The sequence below is a fragment of the Crocodylus siamensis genome, chromosome 2 (genome assembly GCF_052110815.1).
Source record: "Crocodylus siamensis isolate JL-2025a chromosome 2, ASM5211081v1, whole genome shotgun sequence".
Classification (NCBI taxonomy): Eukaryota; Metazoa; Chordata; order Crocodylia; family Crocodylidae; genus Crocodylus; species Crocodylus siamensis.
The window spans coordinates 245,526,141-245,543,793 of record NC_143396.1 but is presented as its reverse complement, the minus strand read 5'-3'; the positions used below and the strand labels follow the sequence as shown (position 1 = coordinate 245,543,793).

The following is a 17,653-nucleotide window of genomic DNA, read 5'->3' as shown; positions in this document are numbered from 1 at the left end:
TGCAACACCTTGCACTTATCAGTGTTAAACCCCATCCTATTCTCATCCGCCCACCGTTGCAACCTGTCAAGGTCAGCTTGTAGCCTATTGCACCCTTCTAGTGCACCCACATCCCCCCACATCTTAGTGTCATCAGCAAACTTGAACAGGGTGCTTTCCACCCCGTCATCCAAGTCACTGATGAAGATGTTGAACAGTGCGGGCCCGAGGACCGAGCCCTGCGGAACCCCACTGCCCACATCCTTCCAGGTCGAGAAGAACCCATCCACTACCACCCTCTGGGTGCGGCCCTCCAACCAGTTGGCGACCCATTTGACCGTGTGGGCATCGACACCACAGTCTCCCAGCTTTTTGATGAGGACAGGGTGAGAGACAGTGTCGAAAGCCTTCCGGAAGTCCAAAAAGACTACATCCACAGCAACCCCTGCGTCTAATGATTTGGTGACCTGATCGTAAAAGGCCACCAGGTTGGTCTGACAAGACCTGCCACTGATGAACCCATGTTGGTTGCCCCTGAGCATGCATTCCCCCGCAAGGCCCTCCTGGATGTGTGCCAGGATAATTTTTTCAAAGAGCTTACCCGGGATTGAGGTCAGACTAACTGGCCTGTAATTTCCCGGGTCCTCTTTTTTTCCCTTTTTGAAGATAGGGACCACATTGGCCCTCTTCCAGTCCTCCGGCACCTCGCCAGAGCACCACGAGTGCTCATAGAGCCGCGCCAGGGGTCCCGCAATGACCTCGGCCAGTTCCTGTAGAACCCTAGGGTGAAGATCGTCCGGACCAGCGGACTTGAACACGTCCAGCCTCTCCAGAAGTACCCTAACTAACTCCTCGCTAACCCCTGGCCCAGGCGTGTCTCTCTCGGGGCCCGAGGGGGGCCCAGCAGGGAGGTGGCTGAACTGGTCCCTACTTAGGAAGACAGAGGCAAAGAAATCGTTAAATATGTTAGCTTTGTCATCTGGCGTGATGACTAAGTTGCCCATTGTGTCCTGCAGGGGCCCCACATTACCCGGGACCCTCTTTTTACCCCCTATGTATTTGAAGAAGGACTTCTTATTGTCCTTAATCCGGGAAGCTAGTCCTATCTCCAACTCTGCCTTGGCCTTCCTGACTGCCCCCCTACATCCTCGGGCGACTGTAACATAGTCCTTCTTGGTGATGACCCCATCTCTCCATTGGGTATATGCCTCCCTTTTAGCAAGGAGGCATTCCTGGATGCTCTTAGTGAGCCATGGGGTTTATGTGCCCTCCTGCTCCCTTTGACCCTTGTTGGGATTACCTCCCTTTGGGCATGGAGGATCGTCTCCTTAAGGAGCAACCACTCACCTTCGACATCTGATTCCCTTCCCCTCTGGGTCCTCAGCGCTTCCCCAACGATCCTCCTTAGCTTGTTGAAGTCAGCCCCCCTAAAGTCTAGGGCTGTTGCCTTGCTGCAGCCCTTTGCCACCTTACGCTGGATGGTGAATTCCAGCAAGCGATGATCACTGTCTCCCAGGTGGCCCATCACCCGCAGCCCCCTCACCAGGTCATCACCCGTGGCCAGCACCAGGTCCAACAAGGCGTCTCCCCTGGTGGGACTGTGCACCTCCTGGGTTAGATGGAGGTCCTGCACTCTGGCTAAGAACCGACATGAGCGATCAGACTTGGGTGACTGCTCCTCCCAGCAGATGTCTGGGAAGTTCAGGTCCCCCATGATGACCACATCCTTAGCTCTCACTGCCTCTGTAAGCTGACCTAAGAATTCCTGGTCGAGCTCTTCTCCCTGGTTGGGAGGTCTATAGTAGACTCCCACCGTTAAGTCTCTCTCCCCTGGACTGCCTTTTACTCTAACCCAGAGCACCTCAGAGTGCCCCCCCTCTACCCCCTTGCTAATTAACGAGGAAGTATATTCCTCCTTGATGTAGAGTGCTACTCCTCCACCTTTCCTTCCTATCCTGTCCTTCCTGTATAGCCTGTAGCCCTTGACACTCACCGCCCAGTCATGCGATGAGTCCCACCACGTTTCTGTGATCCCTACTATGTCAGGGCTGGTGACAGCTAGGAGGAGGGCGAGTTCCTCCTGCTTCTTCCCCATACTTCGAGCATTCGTGTAGAGGCATTTGAGGCCTCCAACGGTTGTGCCCACTGACCCCCTAGTCTCAGCAATGCCCGGTCCCCCATCGCTTACCTGTTTCTCCCTTTTGACCATTGGTCTGGGCTCGCTGGCTGTTGCGGGGCCTGGTAGTTCATCGTCTCCTCCGCCCTCATCTTCCCCCTCCCCCGACGAGCCTAGTTTAAAGCCCGCCGAAGGAGGTTCACCAACCTGGAAGAGAACACACGCTTACCTTTAGGGGAAAGGTGGAGCCCATCCCATCCCAGCATGTCTCTCATCACGATGTGCCGGTCATGGCTGAGGAAACCAAAGCCCGCCTCGAAGCACCATTCCTGTAGCCTCCAGTTGGTCTCCGCTATGCACATCTCGTGGCGTCTGCCTCGACCGCTCACTGGCAGGATGGAAGAGAAGACCGCCTGTGCGCCCATCTCCCTCAGCACGCCTCCCAGAGCATGGTAGTCCTCCATCAGGCGATCAGGGGTTCTCCTGGCCGCATCGTTAGTACCCACATGGACAAGGACCATGGGGTAATAATCGGTGGGCTGGATGATGGACTGGAGCATCCCCTTCACATCCTGAATCTTCGCTCCGGGCAGGCAGTAGACCTCACGTGCTGAGGGATCCTGGCGACAGATGGGGCCCTCCGTACCTCTCAGGATGGAGTCACCAATCACGATGACGCGACGCTTCCTCCTCTTAGGCCTCTTGACTCCCGCCGCCTGCACAGGACATTGTGTGCACAAAGTCTTCTCCCTGGAATCTTCCACTGCTCCCTCCTCCTCCAGGGCTGCCAGGACCTCATATCTGTTCTCCAGATGGACAGGAGGAACTGGTGCCGCAACATGGTTAATAGCCCTGGCGCGGGAGACCGTCTGCCACTCAGCAGTGGAGGGCTCATCCCGGGCTGCCCTCTCCTCTGTCGTACCACCCTGCAGAGAAAGAAAATACCTATCAATTTCCTCCTCTGCCTCACGGATTCCCCTCAGCCTGCTAACCTCCTCCAGGAGCTCCTGCACCCGCTCCTCCAGGGTCCTAAGGCGGATACCTACAGGACAGGTGCAGGAGTCCCCAGTCCCTGCCCCCCCAGACCTTGCCGGGCAGTTCCCGCAGGCCAGGGGGTTGGAGGACGGCAGCCCCCCCGAGGGCTCTGTCTGATATTTCATTGATTCCCCATTATATCCTATGGATGGATCTCCAAGGTGGCTCCGAAGCTTTTCCAAAGTGCTTCGGACGCCAAAACATCTGAAGCTTCTCCAAATCTGAAGCACAGCCCGACTGCGTAGGTCCCAGGGGAGCAGCCCCAGCCCTACCTAGCACTCTCCTTCCCTGCCTTACCTGTGGGAGCTGCTCTCCAGGCTGCCTGGGGCCATGTACATATACATGCACATGGTGCTCCCTGCCCGACTGCCCTCATCCTGCTCCCTCCAATCCCCTGCAGGCTGGAACTCTGCCAGCCTGCAGAGGGCTTGCTGCAAAACTTCAACATCCATGGGTTTCTTTGCTAAAATGAAAAATCCGCATTTTACTCCAGTAGGGGGGAAAATCTGCATTTGTTTTTTCTGTAGGAAATGGAAAACTGGGATCCCTGCTAATAAGCTGCTAAGCAGTGTTATTAGGCTACTGCTCAGTAGCTGTTGCAAAATAAACCGTGCGCTGGCACTACTCACAGTAACTCTAGTTATTGCACATTTAGTTAATACTTCATTATGCAAGTGCTAAACTAACTGTACAGTAACTACCATGCATTAATGAACGTGTAGATGCACCCGCTGTGGAATTAAAATGTGAAAATCATTGCCACTGCAGGCTGCAAGTGGGAGAGGAGAGGAACAGTAGAAAAAACTGTAGTCATATCCAGTTCATTCTCTGTTTCAGCATCCATTCTCTGCCACTGTGTGACACAAGATCCTGGGCAAGATGGATTTATGGTCTGACCCAGTTCTTATGTTCTTGTGTAAACCAGCACTCTTAATCACACCAGTTCAAGGGTTATTATGTAAAGAGTTATCATCCAAACTTCATCAAATTTTCTCTGTGCCATTTCATTCACCAGGTATTTTTGACTACTTAGAAACTTTTGTCATTTTAAAGAAGAATTCAAAACTTTAAGTTTAGAATATAGCGAGATACAAACTGCACATATTTATTTCAAATTTCTACAGTTTGATTTTTAGAGAAGAACATCAACATAAGATGGAGCAAAAGTGTAGTCAAAGCAAATCATGAGAGAAAATTATTTTAATTAAGCTTAACCTACTCCCTTTTGGGTGGTGTGAAAAAATAGGCTTTTTAGAAGCTGTTTGACGTCTGGATTTTTTTGGAGAAAATAATTGGACCAAAGCCATATTTTCCAGCTTCAAAAGACAAAAAACCTCATAAATTCAGTGTTTTTCTAGTAAACCTGTTTGGACACTTTTTTCCTAACCCATATGAACAGTATAACAGCACTTACATAATAGTGTTGGGTGCTGAAGTAATACCTCATAAAGTTAGGTAAAATGTATATTTGGTAAGACACTGATTAATTCTTATATAAAAGAATTAATCAGTGTCTTACCAAATATTAAGATAGAGGATCAGCACATATACTGTTTCTTATGGTATTTGTTCCTGAAATAAAATCCCACAGTTCATTGATTCTTACTCACAGTAAGGAGTTCAGCTGTTTTATTTAAGTTTAAAATATGTTTTAGTTTGAAGAAAGTAGCTTTTTCATTGTTCTAACTACAAAAATACCCAGATGGAAGCTAATTTTATCTTGCTGAATGTATGTGAAAGTTCTTGAAGTTGAAGTTGTAAGGGAAATTGTGGACAATTTGTCTTTTACATTGTGCAGTCATCTAGTTTGTTTATTTATGCATAGACCAAAGTACATCTTTAATAAAATGTGACTTGGAAAATAATAAAATAAGAGGCTAGAAATACCACTCCTAGGAGTTCTGTGCCTTTAAAAAGAAAAAAAAGAAAGGTATTTAATAAGTCTCACCATCTCACCATCATTAGCACATGCTGAAGGTGAGTAAGTTTTTGTTGCTTGCAGAATCTGTTCTACTAATGTTAACTTGGCTTTATCTATGAAAACAAATGGGCATAGGCAGTGGAAGGCCGGGGCTAATGGGGCTGAGTCTCCTCAACCTGGCCTAGCGACAGGGGCTCCAGTGCCACTGCTACTGCTGTGCTGCGTCCCTGCCACATGCTCCTCCGCTGTCACACACACAGCACCAGCAGACGCTGGCCTTGGAATGGCCCTGTGGGAGGGAGGGGCAAGGTCAGTCTGGTGCACTCTACACCACCCAGCCCCCTCCCTCCAATAATATTTTCTAGTGCCACTTATGCAAATGGGCTATTGTTGATTTTCCTGAAAATAATGTTGTAAGGTAGGTCTTATTAAAGAATGAATTCAAGATGGCAGTCTATCCATGTATTTCTAGATTGCATTCATCAAAGTAGCTCTCAATATGAAGATATTTGATTTTTGGGGTTTGTTATAAAATTATGGTTTAGACCAGTGCAGGGCCAGCTTTTTCAGTGGTTGTATCACAAATTAGTTCTAAACCTTTCCCCAAATATCACTCCAATCCTTTTCCCCTGCCTGAACTGCTGGTTTGCTTTCTGATCCCAGCACTGTGCTCCCCAATGGATCTGCTGCTGTTTCTGCTTTCTTCCTTCTGTTTTTTTTGTCTAGCCTGCTACTTTACGTTCTGCTCCCCATCCTATCTGTCACTGTGCTCCCTACTCCTTCTCTGATCTGCCAAGTGCCCCACATAGAGGCTGCCTGTGTTCCTTATTGCAAGTTGACCACATCTGCTTTAGACGGATTTGGATTTAGTTGTGCTACATGAGAAATGTAAACTTGTGGGTGTTTCCCCCTAGAATGTGAATGCCTTTACAGAGTTTTTGTGAATGTATTTATCTTTAATAAATTATGCTTAGCATCTGCCAGGCCAAATGTTCGCAAACTCTCTCTGGAAGAAGCCATGGAACTACTAGGAACAGGTTTTCTTCGTGGGAGTTCTGGATTTCTACGAGCCAGCGGTGATATTTTGAAAGGGACAAGCTCAGTCAGCAGGGATGTTAGAGTTGGAGTTACTCAGGTTTGGATTACACTGTGCACTGCTTTATAATGTTGCTCGTTATTTTTAACATACCATTTTTGTGTTGCAAACTTCTCTAATTCATACCTACTTTCTCTGAGAAATTTTAATACAACATAATATGATTATAGGTGAAATTATGCTAAGATTTAATAGTATACAACAAATATGCATTAAAGTGTCACATCTCCTAATGCATCTCTATATAATAGTTGAATCATAAGTGTAACCTTTTTTATACTTTTGGAAATCAGAAAGAGAAATCATGTGTCCATGAAAACAACTCATTATCCAGACCCTATCTCTAAAGGCTATGAGGCTTATAAACGGTGTCATCTTATAGATTCCTAAAATATTCTTTACAGCAGTTAATGAGAATAAGTTGTCCAATGACTGCACTGGAAAGAATGTTCCAATTGCCTCTTCTGAAAGGCAATGGAAGTACTAAGTTAAGGACCACCAAACATAGATTACTGAAAACCAGTGGTTCTCAACCTCGGTAGACTCAAGGCAGCCCTTGGAAAATGCCAGTTTAGTTTTCACTCATTTTGTTTTACTACACAAAAGTTAAAACAATTCTGTTGCAAACAACTCAAACCGCAACAGATCAAAATGTTTTTGACACTGAATTCTTATATGAAAACTCTGAGTTTGTTGTGTGAATCAAGTTTGCACCTAACATATCACCCCTGAAAAGATCACATGGCATCCTGGTTCAGAATCACTGCTGTAAGCTGTTTGTGATTGACAGTAAAATGTGAAATCCAACTCATTCCCTGTTAGCAACATTAGAGCTACATGTCTAATATGCTGGCATTTCAATTTTGCTGTTAAAGCAAACAATAATGATCCTGAATACCCACAAAGATTAGAAATGATGAATAAGATACAATGTTCATACCCATTTTCAGAGGAAAATAATATTTGAGTTGCGCCAAGGGATAGGGACAGAAATTACACATAAACCGATATAAGTGATTGGAAGCTGGTTCAGATCTGTACCACAACAGAAGTTCAGTGCACATAAACTGTTTTCAAAATGACTGAAACTAGTTCAAGATAAACCTGCATGGATGTAATATCAGACTTTAACTGATTTAGGTTAAATCAGTTTATTGAACTTCTGTCCCAGAACCCCTCCAGATTCAAGTTAATTCACATTCCACCACCATCCAGTGATGCTTTGCACCTCCCCTGCAAACCTGGCCTGGCAGGGTGGGTGGGGTAACGTTGCTCCAAGCTGTCTGTTTCAGCCAGTTAGGGAAGCATGCTCTAGCACTCCCCAGCTTCTGGCCTGGGCCACTGCAAACATGTGGCTGCATTTCCAGAATCAAAAGTGAATGTCTGCTCACTTGCTTATTGGTTCAATATAAACAGCTTAGATTATCCTGCAAAGATTGAATTGATTTGGCATAGGGCTTTTTAACTGTCTGTACTTAGCCTATGTTTTGGGAAGGCAGAATAAAGACAAAAGATTTCCCCTTTTAACCAAACTGTCTAGAATCAGTTTCCTTATTTAAGATGAACCCTGTTTTGCAATCACTAATTTTTTTGGGAAAATGTGAGTGCACTATATGAATAAATAGGGTATATATTCTATTTGTAGTACACTCCAGTGCAAAGGTAAAAGGTGTCCCAATTACAGGCACACTAAGGATAGTGGAGGTAGAGTTCCATTCTTTCTTTAAACTTGGCATGAAAAAGAGGCAATGTGCCAGCGCTGTGTTCCAGTTGCCTTTATTTCCAGGAAATAACAGGCAATGTTGCCTGTTGGGTAGGAAGCAGGGTGGGCCTCAGGGCCGTATTGGAAGTGAAAACAATGAGAGAACCCACCACCCGTGCCTGGAATTATAGCCAGGTCCTTCCACTCTGGAGCCAGTCATCCCTCCATCTGAGCTATGTGGCTTTACACTCCAGTATATATGTTAGACAAAAAGTTTCCTTTAAGAGTTGGTATTACCACCATTCTTGATTTCCTCCATATATTCTTGTTCAGCCTTGTCCATCTCTGGTACAAAAGAGCACATCACTAAAGCAGTTTTAAGTGGTTTCTTTTAGCTGCTTGTCTTTCCTAAAATTGAGAGGATTTTTTTTTTGTTTCTAAACCTAATTGTTTGCTTTTATAGAGCAGTATTTTGAATGCCCTAAGGGATATTTTCTTCATTTGCTGTGCTCACATTCTGCTGCTGTGCCGAAGTGGGTGTTGTAGGCACTGGATCTGGCATGCAGGGCTGGGGAGGGGGGGTCCCAGACTGGCCCCACACAGGCCCAGTACAAGGGACTGGAGTACATTGCCCTGTGGGCCAGATCAGGCTCTCAGGCTACATCTTGGACACTTTTGATTTAATAATGATTCTTTATTAAAAATGGTTGGCTGTATAACTTTTTTGGATGAGAAATAAGAAACTGACAAATTCAAAAGGAATTGCATCAAAGCTGAGTTCATATAAAATGATTTGGACCAGATATAAAAATTGCTTTCAGTTCACTTCCTTTGGCCTAATTTTCCTCATGTAGCTAATTTGTTAAACTGAAAGAAACAATAATTTATTAGGGGTGTGTGAAGCGGGCTGTATTCGAATCTGATTCTGATTTGGCCCGATTCAAGGGACAGTGATTCGATTCACTGATCCAGATCACTGTCCTGATTTGATTCAGCCGAATCCAAAGCTGAAGATTCAATTCTGATTTGGAGAATCAGCAATTCAGCCATCAACACAGCTTTGTATGTTTTTTCTACATACCTCAAGGTAGCAGGCGCAGCTCGTGAATGCTGAGATAGTGGGGCAGATGAAGCATCCCACAGGAGCGCGAACCCCAGGTACCCCCCCAGACCCAGGAGGCACCAGTTACTGAGGCGGGGGGGGTCTCCCACACACTCCACAGTGGACCGGAAGTGCTTCTGGTTCACTTCCAGGTCTGCTGCCAAGCACACTGGGGATTCGCCCCTATGCTTTCATGGGATGCTTTATCTGTCCCACCTTCTCAGCATTCACAAGCCGCTTGGTACCTTGAGGTATGTAGAAAAAATATAAAGCTTTGTCTACGCCTGAATCATCAAATCTCTCTGAATCAAATCCATGGGTTCTGATGCAATTTGGAGAATTAAATTGGTCTCCTGATTCGATTTGGATTCAGAGATTCAGCAGCAAATCACCTTGGAATCGAATCGGCGACTGAAGCTTTGCACAGCCCTATAATTTAGTCTTTCTCTTAATATATTCTAGTGTCAACCAGATTTCCAGGACATGGTATTTATTTCTGCAATAATAGTGATGAAACTAATTAAATCTGCCATGGATTTAAAAAATGGTATGCCTTTAAAGCCTTTGACTGCTTTTATTCCCCAATTTTCCTGCTTTTTAGAAGTGTTTAATTCAAGATGGGGAAGCTTAAGCAATATTTGTCAAGAGCTTTTAGACTTTTGGAGGAGCAGTTATACAATTACAATTTGTATAGACCTTAATTGGTGGGGGGGTTGTATCCTTAAATAAAACATAATAAAGAGGTATAGTCCTCAATAAAACTATACATACAAAAGGAAATTGTTAAGAGATGAGGGAAAAATAATCTTTTGTTGATAGTAATGACTCTTCTTAACAGACCTTTAGTGGTATATTTCATTTGTGTATTCACACTTTTGCGTTTATTTTTCATAATAATAGCAATTTTTTGTGTATTAAACATTTGATGCAACAAATGCACATTAAACATCTGCAAGGGGACTCTATTATGCAGCAAAATAAATGGTCCTGTGGTGAGTAGATTTGTAAAGTGGCTCTGCATTCTTTTCTTAGTGTTGTGACATCCACAGTCTTTGTAGGTACCTCTATTCAAGGAGAACAATTAAAATTCATTGAAATAAAGAGCTGTTCTTAGTGGCTGCAAATATTCCCCAATTCAGAGTCTACAGAAACAAAATTCTCTTAGGTTACGGTTATAGTTTTGAAGCATAGTGGTTCTTAAAATGCATTCATACATTAAATTTGGGTTCCATGTGCAGAATATTAAATAGCTGGAAGCTGTTGTTCATTGAGGCCAAACACAATGTTTTACATAACAAGTGCCTGTGCAGGCTAAATTGCTATTTCTCACACTGTGAAATGAAATTAAATGACACAGATAAGTAGGCTGCATTAGTTTGCAGTAAGCCCAGGTTCAGTATTTTTGGCAAAATGTTAATTGAAAACCATTTGAGCAGTACCCCTAAAGTAACAGATGAAACCTCCTCCAGCACAAAGGCAAGAGAATTAACTTGAAAACTGAGAGCATATATAATACATTTGTCATATAAAGTAGTTGTTATGTGGTCTCTGTAGGGAATAGGGTGGTACTGCATGTTGGGTTAAAGCATTTATATTAATCTCACTTTCTGGATGATTTTTCTCTAAATATTACTTTTTTCACATTTCTTTCAGACTTACGTGGTGTTTGTTTCCACATTAAGAGGGCAGTGGCTTGAAACGAATTTCTCTGCCTTCCTTTCACATGTCCTAGACCTTGTGTCTCAGGCTCACCCCAAAGTTTATCAAACTCAGATGGATGCTATCTGCTGTCGCCGCTGTGTTTCATTTATCCTTCGAGCTACCATAGGAGGCCTTCTTGGGGAAAAAGCTCAAATTGCAGCTGCCAAGGAGATTTGTCAGGCCATCTGGAAAATGAAGAAAGTTGTGGGTATGGGACTAACAAGATTATGTGTTCAGGCTATTTTTTTAAACCAGTGTTGAAATAATTGTTCACTCAACCTAATCCTAAAGACGCTGCAGAAATAGAATTTCTAGTGCTGATACATTACCATAATAACATAAAGCATTTCAGTTGAACTGACTATGTTTTATATCAGGATAGTTGTTAATTAAAAGAAAATAAAAAACCCTTTCTTACTTTTCTTCCACAGCAGAGTTTTATGTTGAATATGAAAGTACATCCCTATCTGGCTTTACACTCCAGTATATATGTTAGACAAAAAGTTTCCTTTAAGAGTTGGTATTACCACCATTCTTGATTTCCTCCATATATTCTTGTTCAGCCTTGTCCATCTCTGGTACAGAAGAGCACATCACTAAAGCAGTTTTAAGTGGTTTCTTTTAGCTGCTTGTCTTTCCTAAAATTGAGAGGATATTTTTTTTGTATTTAAACCTGATTGTTTACTTTTATAGAGCAGTATTTTGAATGCCTTTAGGGATATTTTCTTCATTTGCTGTACTCACATTCTGCTGCTGTGCCAAAGTGGGTGTTATAGGCACTGGATCTGGCATGCAGGGCTGGGGAGGGGTCTAACTAGTAGGGGTGTATGAAACAGACTGTATTCGATTTGGATTCAGATTCAGCCTGAATTGGGGACAGTGATTCAATTCGTTGATTTGGATCACTGTCTCGATTCGATTCGGCTAAATCTGAATCTGAAGATTTGATGCAGATTTGCAGAATCAGTGGTTCGGCCATAAACACAGCTTTAGATGTTTGGTTTTTTTTACATACCTTGAGGTACCAGGTGTGGCTTGTGAACGCTGAGATGGTGGGGCAGATACAACATCCCACAGGAGCGTGGGGGAAGCCCCCACGTGCTCAGTGGCAAACCTGGAAGAGGACCAGAAGCACTTCCAGTCCACTTCTGGGTCCACTGCCAAATGCACAGAGGGCTCCCCGTGCCCCTCCCCCCTGATCAGTGATTGGCCAATGGTGGGGGGGGACCCCCAGTGCGTTCCCTGGCTGACCTGGAAGTGGACCAGAAGTGTTTCTGGTCCACTTCCAGGTCTGCTGCTGAGTGCACTGGGGATGCTGCCCCCCCCCCCCCCCCGCGCTCCTGTGAGATACTGCATCTGCCCCACCATCTCAGCATTCATGAGCCGCCCCTGGTACCTTGAGGTATGTAGAAAAAACATTTAAAGCTGTGTCTATGTCCAAATCGTCAAATCTCTCTGAATCAATTCAAAGGGTTCCAGTTCAATTTGAAGAGATTAAAACGGGGTGGGCAATCATTTTGGGTAGAGGGCCAGTTACTGAGTTTTGGCAAGCCATCAAGGGCCGCATGACAGGCAGCCAGGGGCAGATAACTATCAATTTTTTAAATTTTTACAGGCCCCATGGGCCAGATAGAATGGCATGTCAGGGTGGATCTGACCTGCGGGCCACATTTTGCCTACTCCTGGATTAAAAGGTCTCCTGATTTGGATTTGGAGATTCAGCAGCTGAATAGGGCTGAATCTCTGCCGAATCAAATCAGTGACCAAAGCTTCACACAGCCCTACTAGCTGATCTGATGGGAATCGCACTAGAATGAGGGAGCTGTTATGTGACAAGTACATATCTGCTTCCTTATCCTGGGAGAGGTTGGAAAATGAAGCATATGAACAGGGTACATTCAGAGTGGTCTATCCTCTGCTTTAAAGATACATCCCTGACTGTGTTCTGTTTAACGGCTATTAATCTATGAATTTGTCTTACTAACTTGCCATCATTTCCTTACTTGCCTGTGTTTTGCCAATTCTCAGCTGTGAGGGTACTATCAGTATGGTACTCTCTAAATCAATGATGGTGTATGCCAGAGAAAGTATGACAGAGAATAGACTCTTTTGGATGTACCCTGTTCATATGCTCTTGCTCTATAAAGTAGTGGTTTTCAACCTTTTTTATTTTGCGGACCCTTTTGAAATTTCAAATGGAGGTTCAGACCCCTTTGAATTGTAAGTGTGGGTATCCACATACTTTTGAATCATCATAGTCATCTTTCATGGACCCCTTAGACATAGTCTGTGACCCCCCAGGGATCCACAGACCACAGTTGAAAGCAACTGCTCTAAAGCATCCACTTTTGCCACTGTTGGCCGCACCCACACGCATATAATATGTATATAGGTGTGTATGTGTTATCACTAGTTAAGCCTGTAGACTCTCAAAATCCTACCCTTAGGCCATTATCAAAAGCTCCTTAATACCCCTTTTACATTGACTTCTCTGGGCACTGGGTTGTCCCTCTGAATTATAGCTTAACTAGACCTTTGTTTATATGTAGTTTTAAATGTCCAGCATATCTTTCGTTTCTGAAAGACTGTCATACTGTATCAGACAGAATAGTGGTTAGCAAACCTAGTTTATTACAATCGTGCCATGTTAAAAATATGACCTATTCCAAACTTCTCAGATAAAGTCTGAAATAGATTAGGTAGCTGTTACCTGCTTTATGAATGCTAGCCACATCATTCCCTTGCTTGTCATTTCCCACGGAAACTAGCATGCCTTAACCATGCCATCCCAATGGGCCACATTTCTTGTTGGAAATGCAGTTAAGTCTCAGTGAAAATTCTGAACCCTGTTCAAGACAGTTAATGTTAAGAAAGTACCCATTCATTTACGCACCGTATCATATGGTTACTTTATTCTGTCTCTTGAGATGATATATTTTATTTTGTCAGTGATTTCAGAGTTATTTCTTACTGTTATCAGATGCTGTAATGAGTGATGGTAATTTGGAAACGCGGATTGGTACAACAGATATAACAGTAAGCCAACATGTGCTTGTCTGTGCATTACAAGAGCTTGGGAGTCTTATACATGGCTTAGGAACTACTGCTGCACCATTGTTACAAGATTCCAGTACAGGTAATTATTACTGAACAAAATATCCCTAGAGCCTTTTTTTGTATACCTGATAACAAAAGCATTTGTATTTTTTCAAGGTGTGTAAGTAGCAAATCTCAGAAAATGTACACTTGTTTTCTACATTTGTAAACTTCCCTCTGACTTCCTGCTGCTAGGCTCATAAACTCGCACTTCCTCTCGAAAACCTAAAAACACCTGGTATTGAAACCGGTGGTTATCTACATAAGACTGTAAGAAGTATTACAGTCATACTGGGTCAGTCAAATGGTCTCTTTAGCCCAGCAACCTGGCCCCAATAGAACTAGTTTTTGTGAAATTCTGCTGGTATAGCTATACTTACAGGGCAGGTATTTGTTAAGACATAGACATATTTCATCTTGATTTAATGTATTAGAGCAGTGATGCAGAGTGGGAGTCAATTTAAGAAATATTTTTATGTTTTTAGATTTCAATCTGGATAGTGCCATATTTCCTTGAATAGAAGATGACCATGATTATAAGACAACCCCTCAATTATTAGATTCTATATATGGGAAATTTATAAATTTGTTATAATTCTTCAGGTATAAAATCTAAATATTAAAGGTTTGCCTTGAATTTGTCCCACTGCTACAGCAAGGAAAATTTAAATCTGGAGGGTGAAGTAGCCCCTTTGCCTTCTGCTTCCCCCTAGCTTTTTCCCCTGGCAGCCTCTTCCCCCTCTCTTTACTGTCAGACCCGGCTATCCCTGAACACAGGGAAGTGAGGGGCAAATTTGAAAACAATGATCTTGAGATTTAAACTCCTCCTATGGAGCACTCGTCCCCATTGCTATGTCACATGGCAACAGGCAGAAGTAGTAATTCTTTTCAAGAGTTGAGAGCGAAATACGTGGAAGACATCCTCAGTGGCAGACTATAATGAATGATACTGGCAGTTGAGACAAAATCAGAAATGTTCAATGTATATGCGCCATCATCAGATTGGGAGGGGAGGAAGGCTCTGCTTAGAAGACTGGTGGTATACATGGTCAGAGAGAAACTATAGACAATATTGGGTTTTTTTAATTATATAGTAAAAGCAGGTGATGGAACAGGACAAGGAGGTGATGGAACGCTAGACAGCTTATCTAGATTAACACAAATCCTAGAAGAAGAGTCACTAATAGATGTGTGGGGAGGGGAGAAAGCTTTCACTAGAGAAGCCCTTAGTGGAAAGAGGCAATCAAGAAATGACTTTGTTTATATCAAAAGAAATAGAGATAAGGAAAAAAAGCAGTCTTAAGTGTTTAGTGATTACTAGATGCTGAAAGTGGAAGTGAGTCTTGTTAAGAGCTCCATAAGAAGAAAGGAAGTATGGAAGTTATATGTACAACTGTTGCAAGATGCAGAAGTGTCATGCATACACAAAACAGTATAAGGGGTGTGTCCCAGCTACCTGTGGAGGGTTCGGGATCGAGAGTATGGTTGGGGGTAGAAAGGTAAGAAAAGTTTATTAACTTAACAAAAACAGAACTATGTGTAATAACAAGACAAACAATGACAGACAAGAATAATTCACATTGGCAACTTATAGGCAGTCCCCTCTGATGCCTGATGTGCAACAAGTTTCTCTTTCCACAAAGCTCAGCAAAGTCAGGCTTCCCTGATCAGTGCTGTCCAAGAGGTACCAGGAAGGACCCTGGCATTCATTCTTTGGGCTCCTTGAGATCCACAGGCCCACTGATCCAGGTCAACAGCTAACTAATCCTTTTCACAGAGCTGTATCTTCCTTCAGAATGATTTCTGGATGTTTTAGCTAATTTATAGCTTCTGAACGGTACTGATAACGTACAGCCACTCAGGTTCTTTTTACTTCAAGTGTCCTTAGACTGACCAAAAGCAGCACAAGCCTTGCATTCCTTTGATAAGTTTAATTTTAACTTTGCCACAGGGCCTTACTACTTCAAGGCTTTGATAAATTTATTAGGCCTTACTTTATACAAGGCCTGACTACATCTTAAACTTTAATTAGGCTTTTAGCAACAACATATAGCTTAATATCTAAGCAAATAACAAGAAAACACTTGGTCTAATCTTCATAGAGCCTTCAGAAAGCACCTTTATCACAGACATAATTTTCAGCTGTCACAGGGGTGGAAAACACTGAAGAAGAATTTTAAGAGTACCAGAGAATGGTGGATGATGGTGAAGAAGAGGACAAAAATTTTTCAAGAAAGCAGGCCAAAGAAATGTGGGGACAAGAACTGAGAGAGCTGCAAAGGAAGATGCAGCGGCTGCTAAAGGAATCTTCAGAAGAAAGATGGATACGAGAGGAACTGGAAGAGACAAAGCAGGAGCTGGAAAGATCATTTAAAAGCAAGATGAAAGAGAGAATATTTTTAGCACAAGTACTTTGTGTGGAAGAAAACAAAGAATGGTTCTGATACTTTTCAGACAGACTGAAGGAGGAGAAAAGATAGCTAAAAGCAGTACAAATAGAAAGTGAGGTGTGACTGGAAAAGCAAGAGGAGGTACTGGAAACAACAAGGAGATTCTGTGAAGAACTGTACCAGAAGAAGGAAATAGAAAGAAAATGAAGAATTTTCTAAAAGAGACTGAAGACTAAGAAAAAATAGGGGAAGAGGAGATGCAGAAAATGTAAGAAAAGATAAGTTTAAAGGAAGTGGGGGAGTCTTAAAAACTTTAAAAAAAAAAAAGGAAAATCTCCAGGAGCAGATACACTACCCATGAAATTTTACACAAAATTTTGCCTGTGCATGGGGATGGATATAGTAAAGGTTTTTGAAGAAATAGTGAGAGGGAGAAGTGGGGAAGGATTTTACAAGTGGAATAGTGATTTTATTATTTATTAAAAGAAAGATAGAGCTTCTGTAGAACTGGAGACCAATTACTCTGCTAAATACAGACTACAAATTGTTGACAAAGATGGTAGTTCTAAGAATACAAAAGAACCTGAAAAAAAGTAATACATAAAGATCCTACCTGTGCAGTCCTGGGCAGGATTTTTGAGTCAATTCAGCTGATAAGAGAAACACTGACTCACATTCAGGAAAGGAAATTAAAAACAGCAGTAAAAAATTTGGATCTGGAGAAAGCATATGATAGTGTGGACCATGGTTTTATATTTGAAGTGTTAATGAAAATGGGTTTCCTGGATAAATTGATAGAATGGATAAGACTTTTATGTAGAGAGGTAGAAAGTTCCATCAACATGCTTGCCCAATATGGGCAATGTGTTTTATAGTCACACATTGTGTTGGCTACATTTAATCAACTTCATAGTTGGTTTCCATTGCTGCACATATGCTGCTTTTTGCAGCGGTTTGCTGATAGACAATATGTTTAATGAGGTTTCCTTATGTGGCTTTTTTAGACGAGTTGCTTTTTTTCCCCTATGCCAAGTGTGGGGTGCACCTCATCTTGTATTCAAGTAAATATGGTAATTTGTGTTCTGTTGATACTTGTCAAAAGTCTGAAAAAAAATGAACATACATGCATGTTATATTTGATGCACTTGTCCAGAGAAACAATTGTGTATCCCCTCTGAGGTGAAGGGGATGTGTTAAACAGGAAGCATATTGAGGAAGAAGGAATTACTACAGTAAAATCCCTGTTATCTAGGATTTTACTAACCGGTATGCTCTACTAACCAGAATTTCTGACTGGCCGGTGTGGTTGGAAAGTTTGCACATGGCGGCCGCCACAGCCATCCACTACCCTGTACTGTTGTCGCTCTTCTGCGTGCGGCTATGCCCCCCCCCACTCCATTTTGTCTTCAAACCCCTGCCAGGTTGTTTCAGATAGCTGGAATTTTTACATGATCAGAAATCCCCTTACCCCGGGGATGCTGGATAATAGAGATTTTTATTGTGCTTCCATATATT

General features: G+C 43.0%; 1 protein-coding gene across 4 annotated transcripts in view; it reads left to right on the top strand.

Annotated features, from left to right (window-relative positions):
* HEATR5A (HEAT repeat containing 5A) overlaps nt 1-17,653 on the top strand; it is a 132,538-nt gene that overhangs the window by 27,217 nt on the left and 87,668 nt on the right. For all 4 annotated transcript variants that reach the window (XM_090033561.1, XM_090033559.1, XM_090033560.1 and 1 more), the window contains 3 exons: nt 6,026-6,186; nt 10,605-10,860; nt 13,633-13,788. In XM_090033561.1, coding sequence (XP_089889687.1) covers nt 6,026-6,186; nt 10,605-10,860; nt 13,633-13,788 — 573 coding nt within the window. The remainder of the gene's footprint in view (nt 1-6,025; nt 6,187-10,604; nt 10,861-13,632; nt 13,789-17,653) is intronic.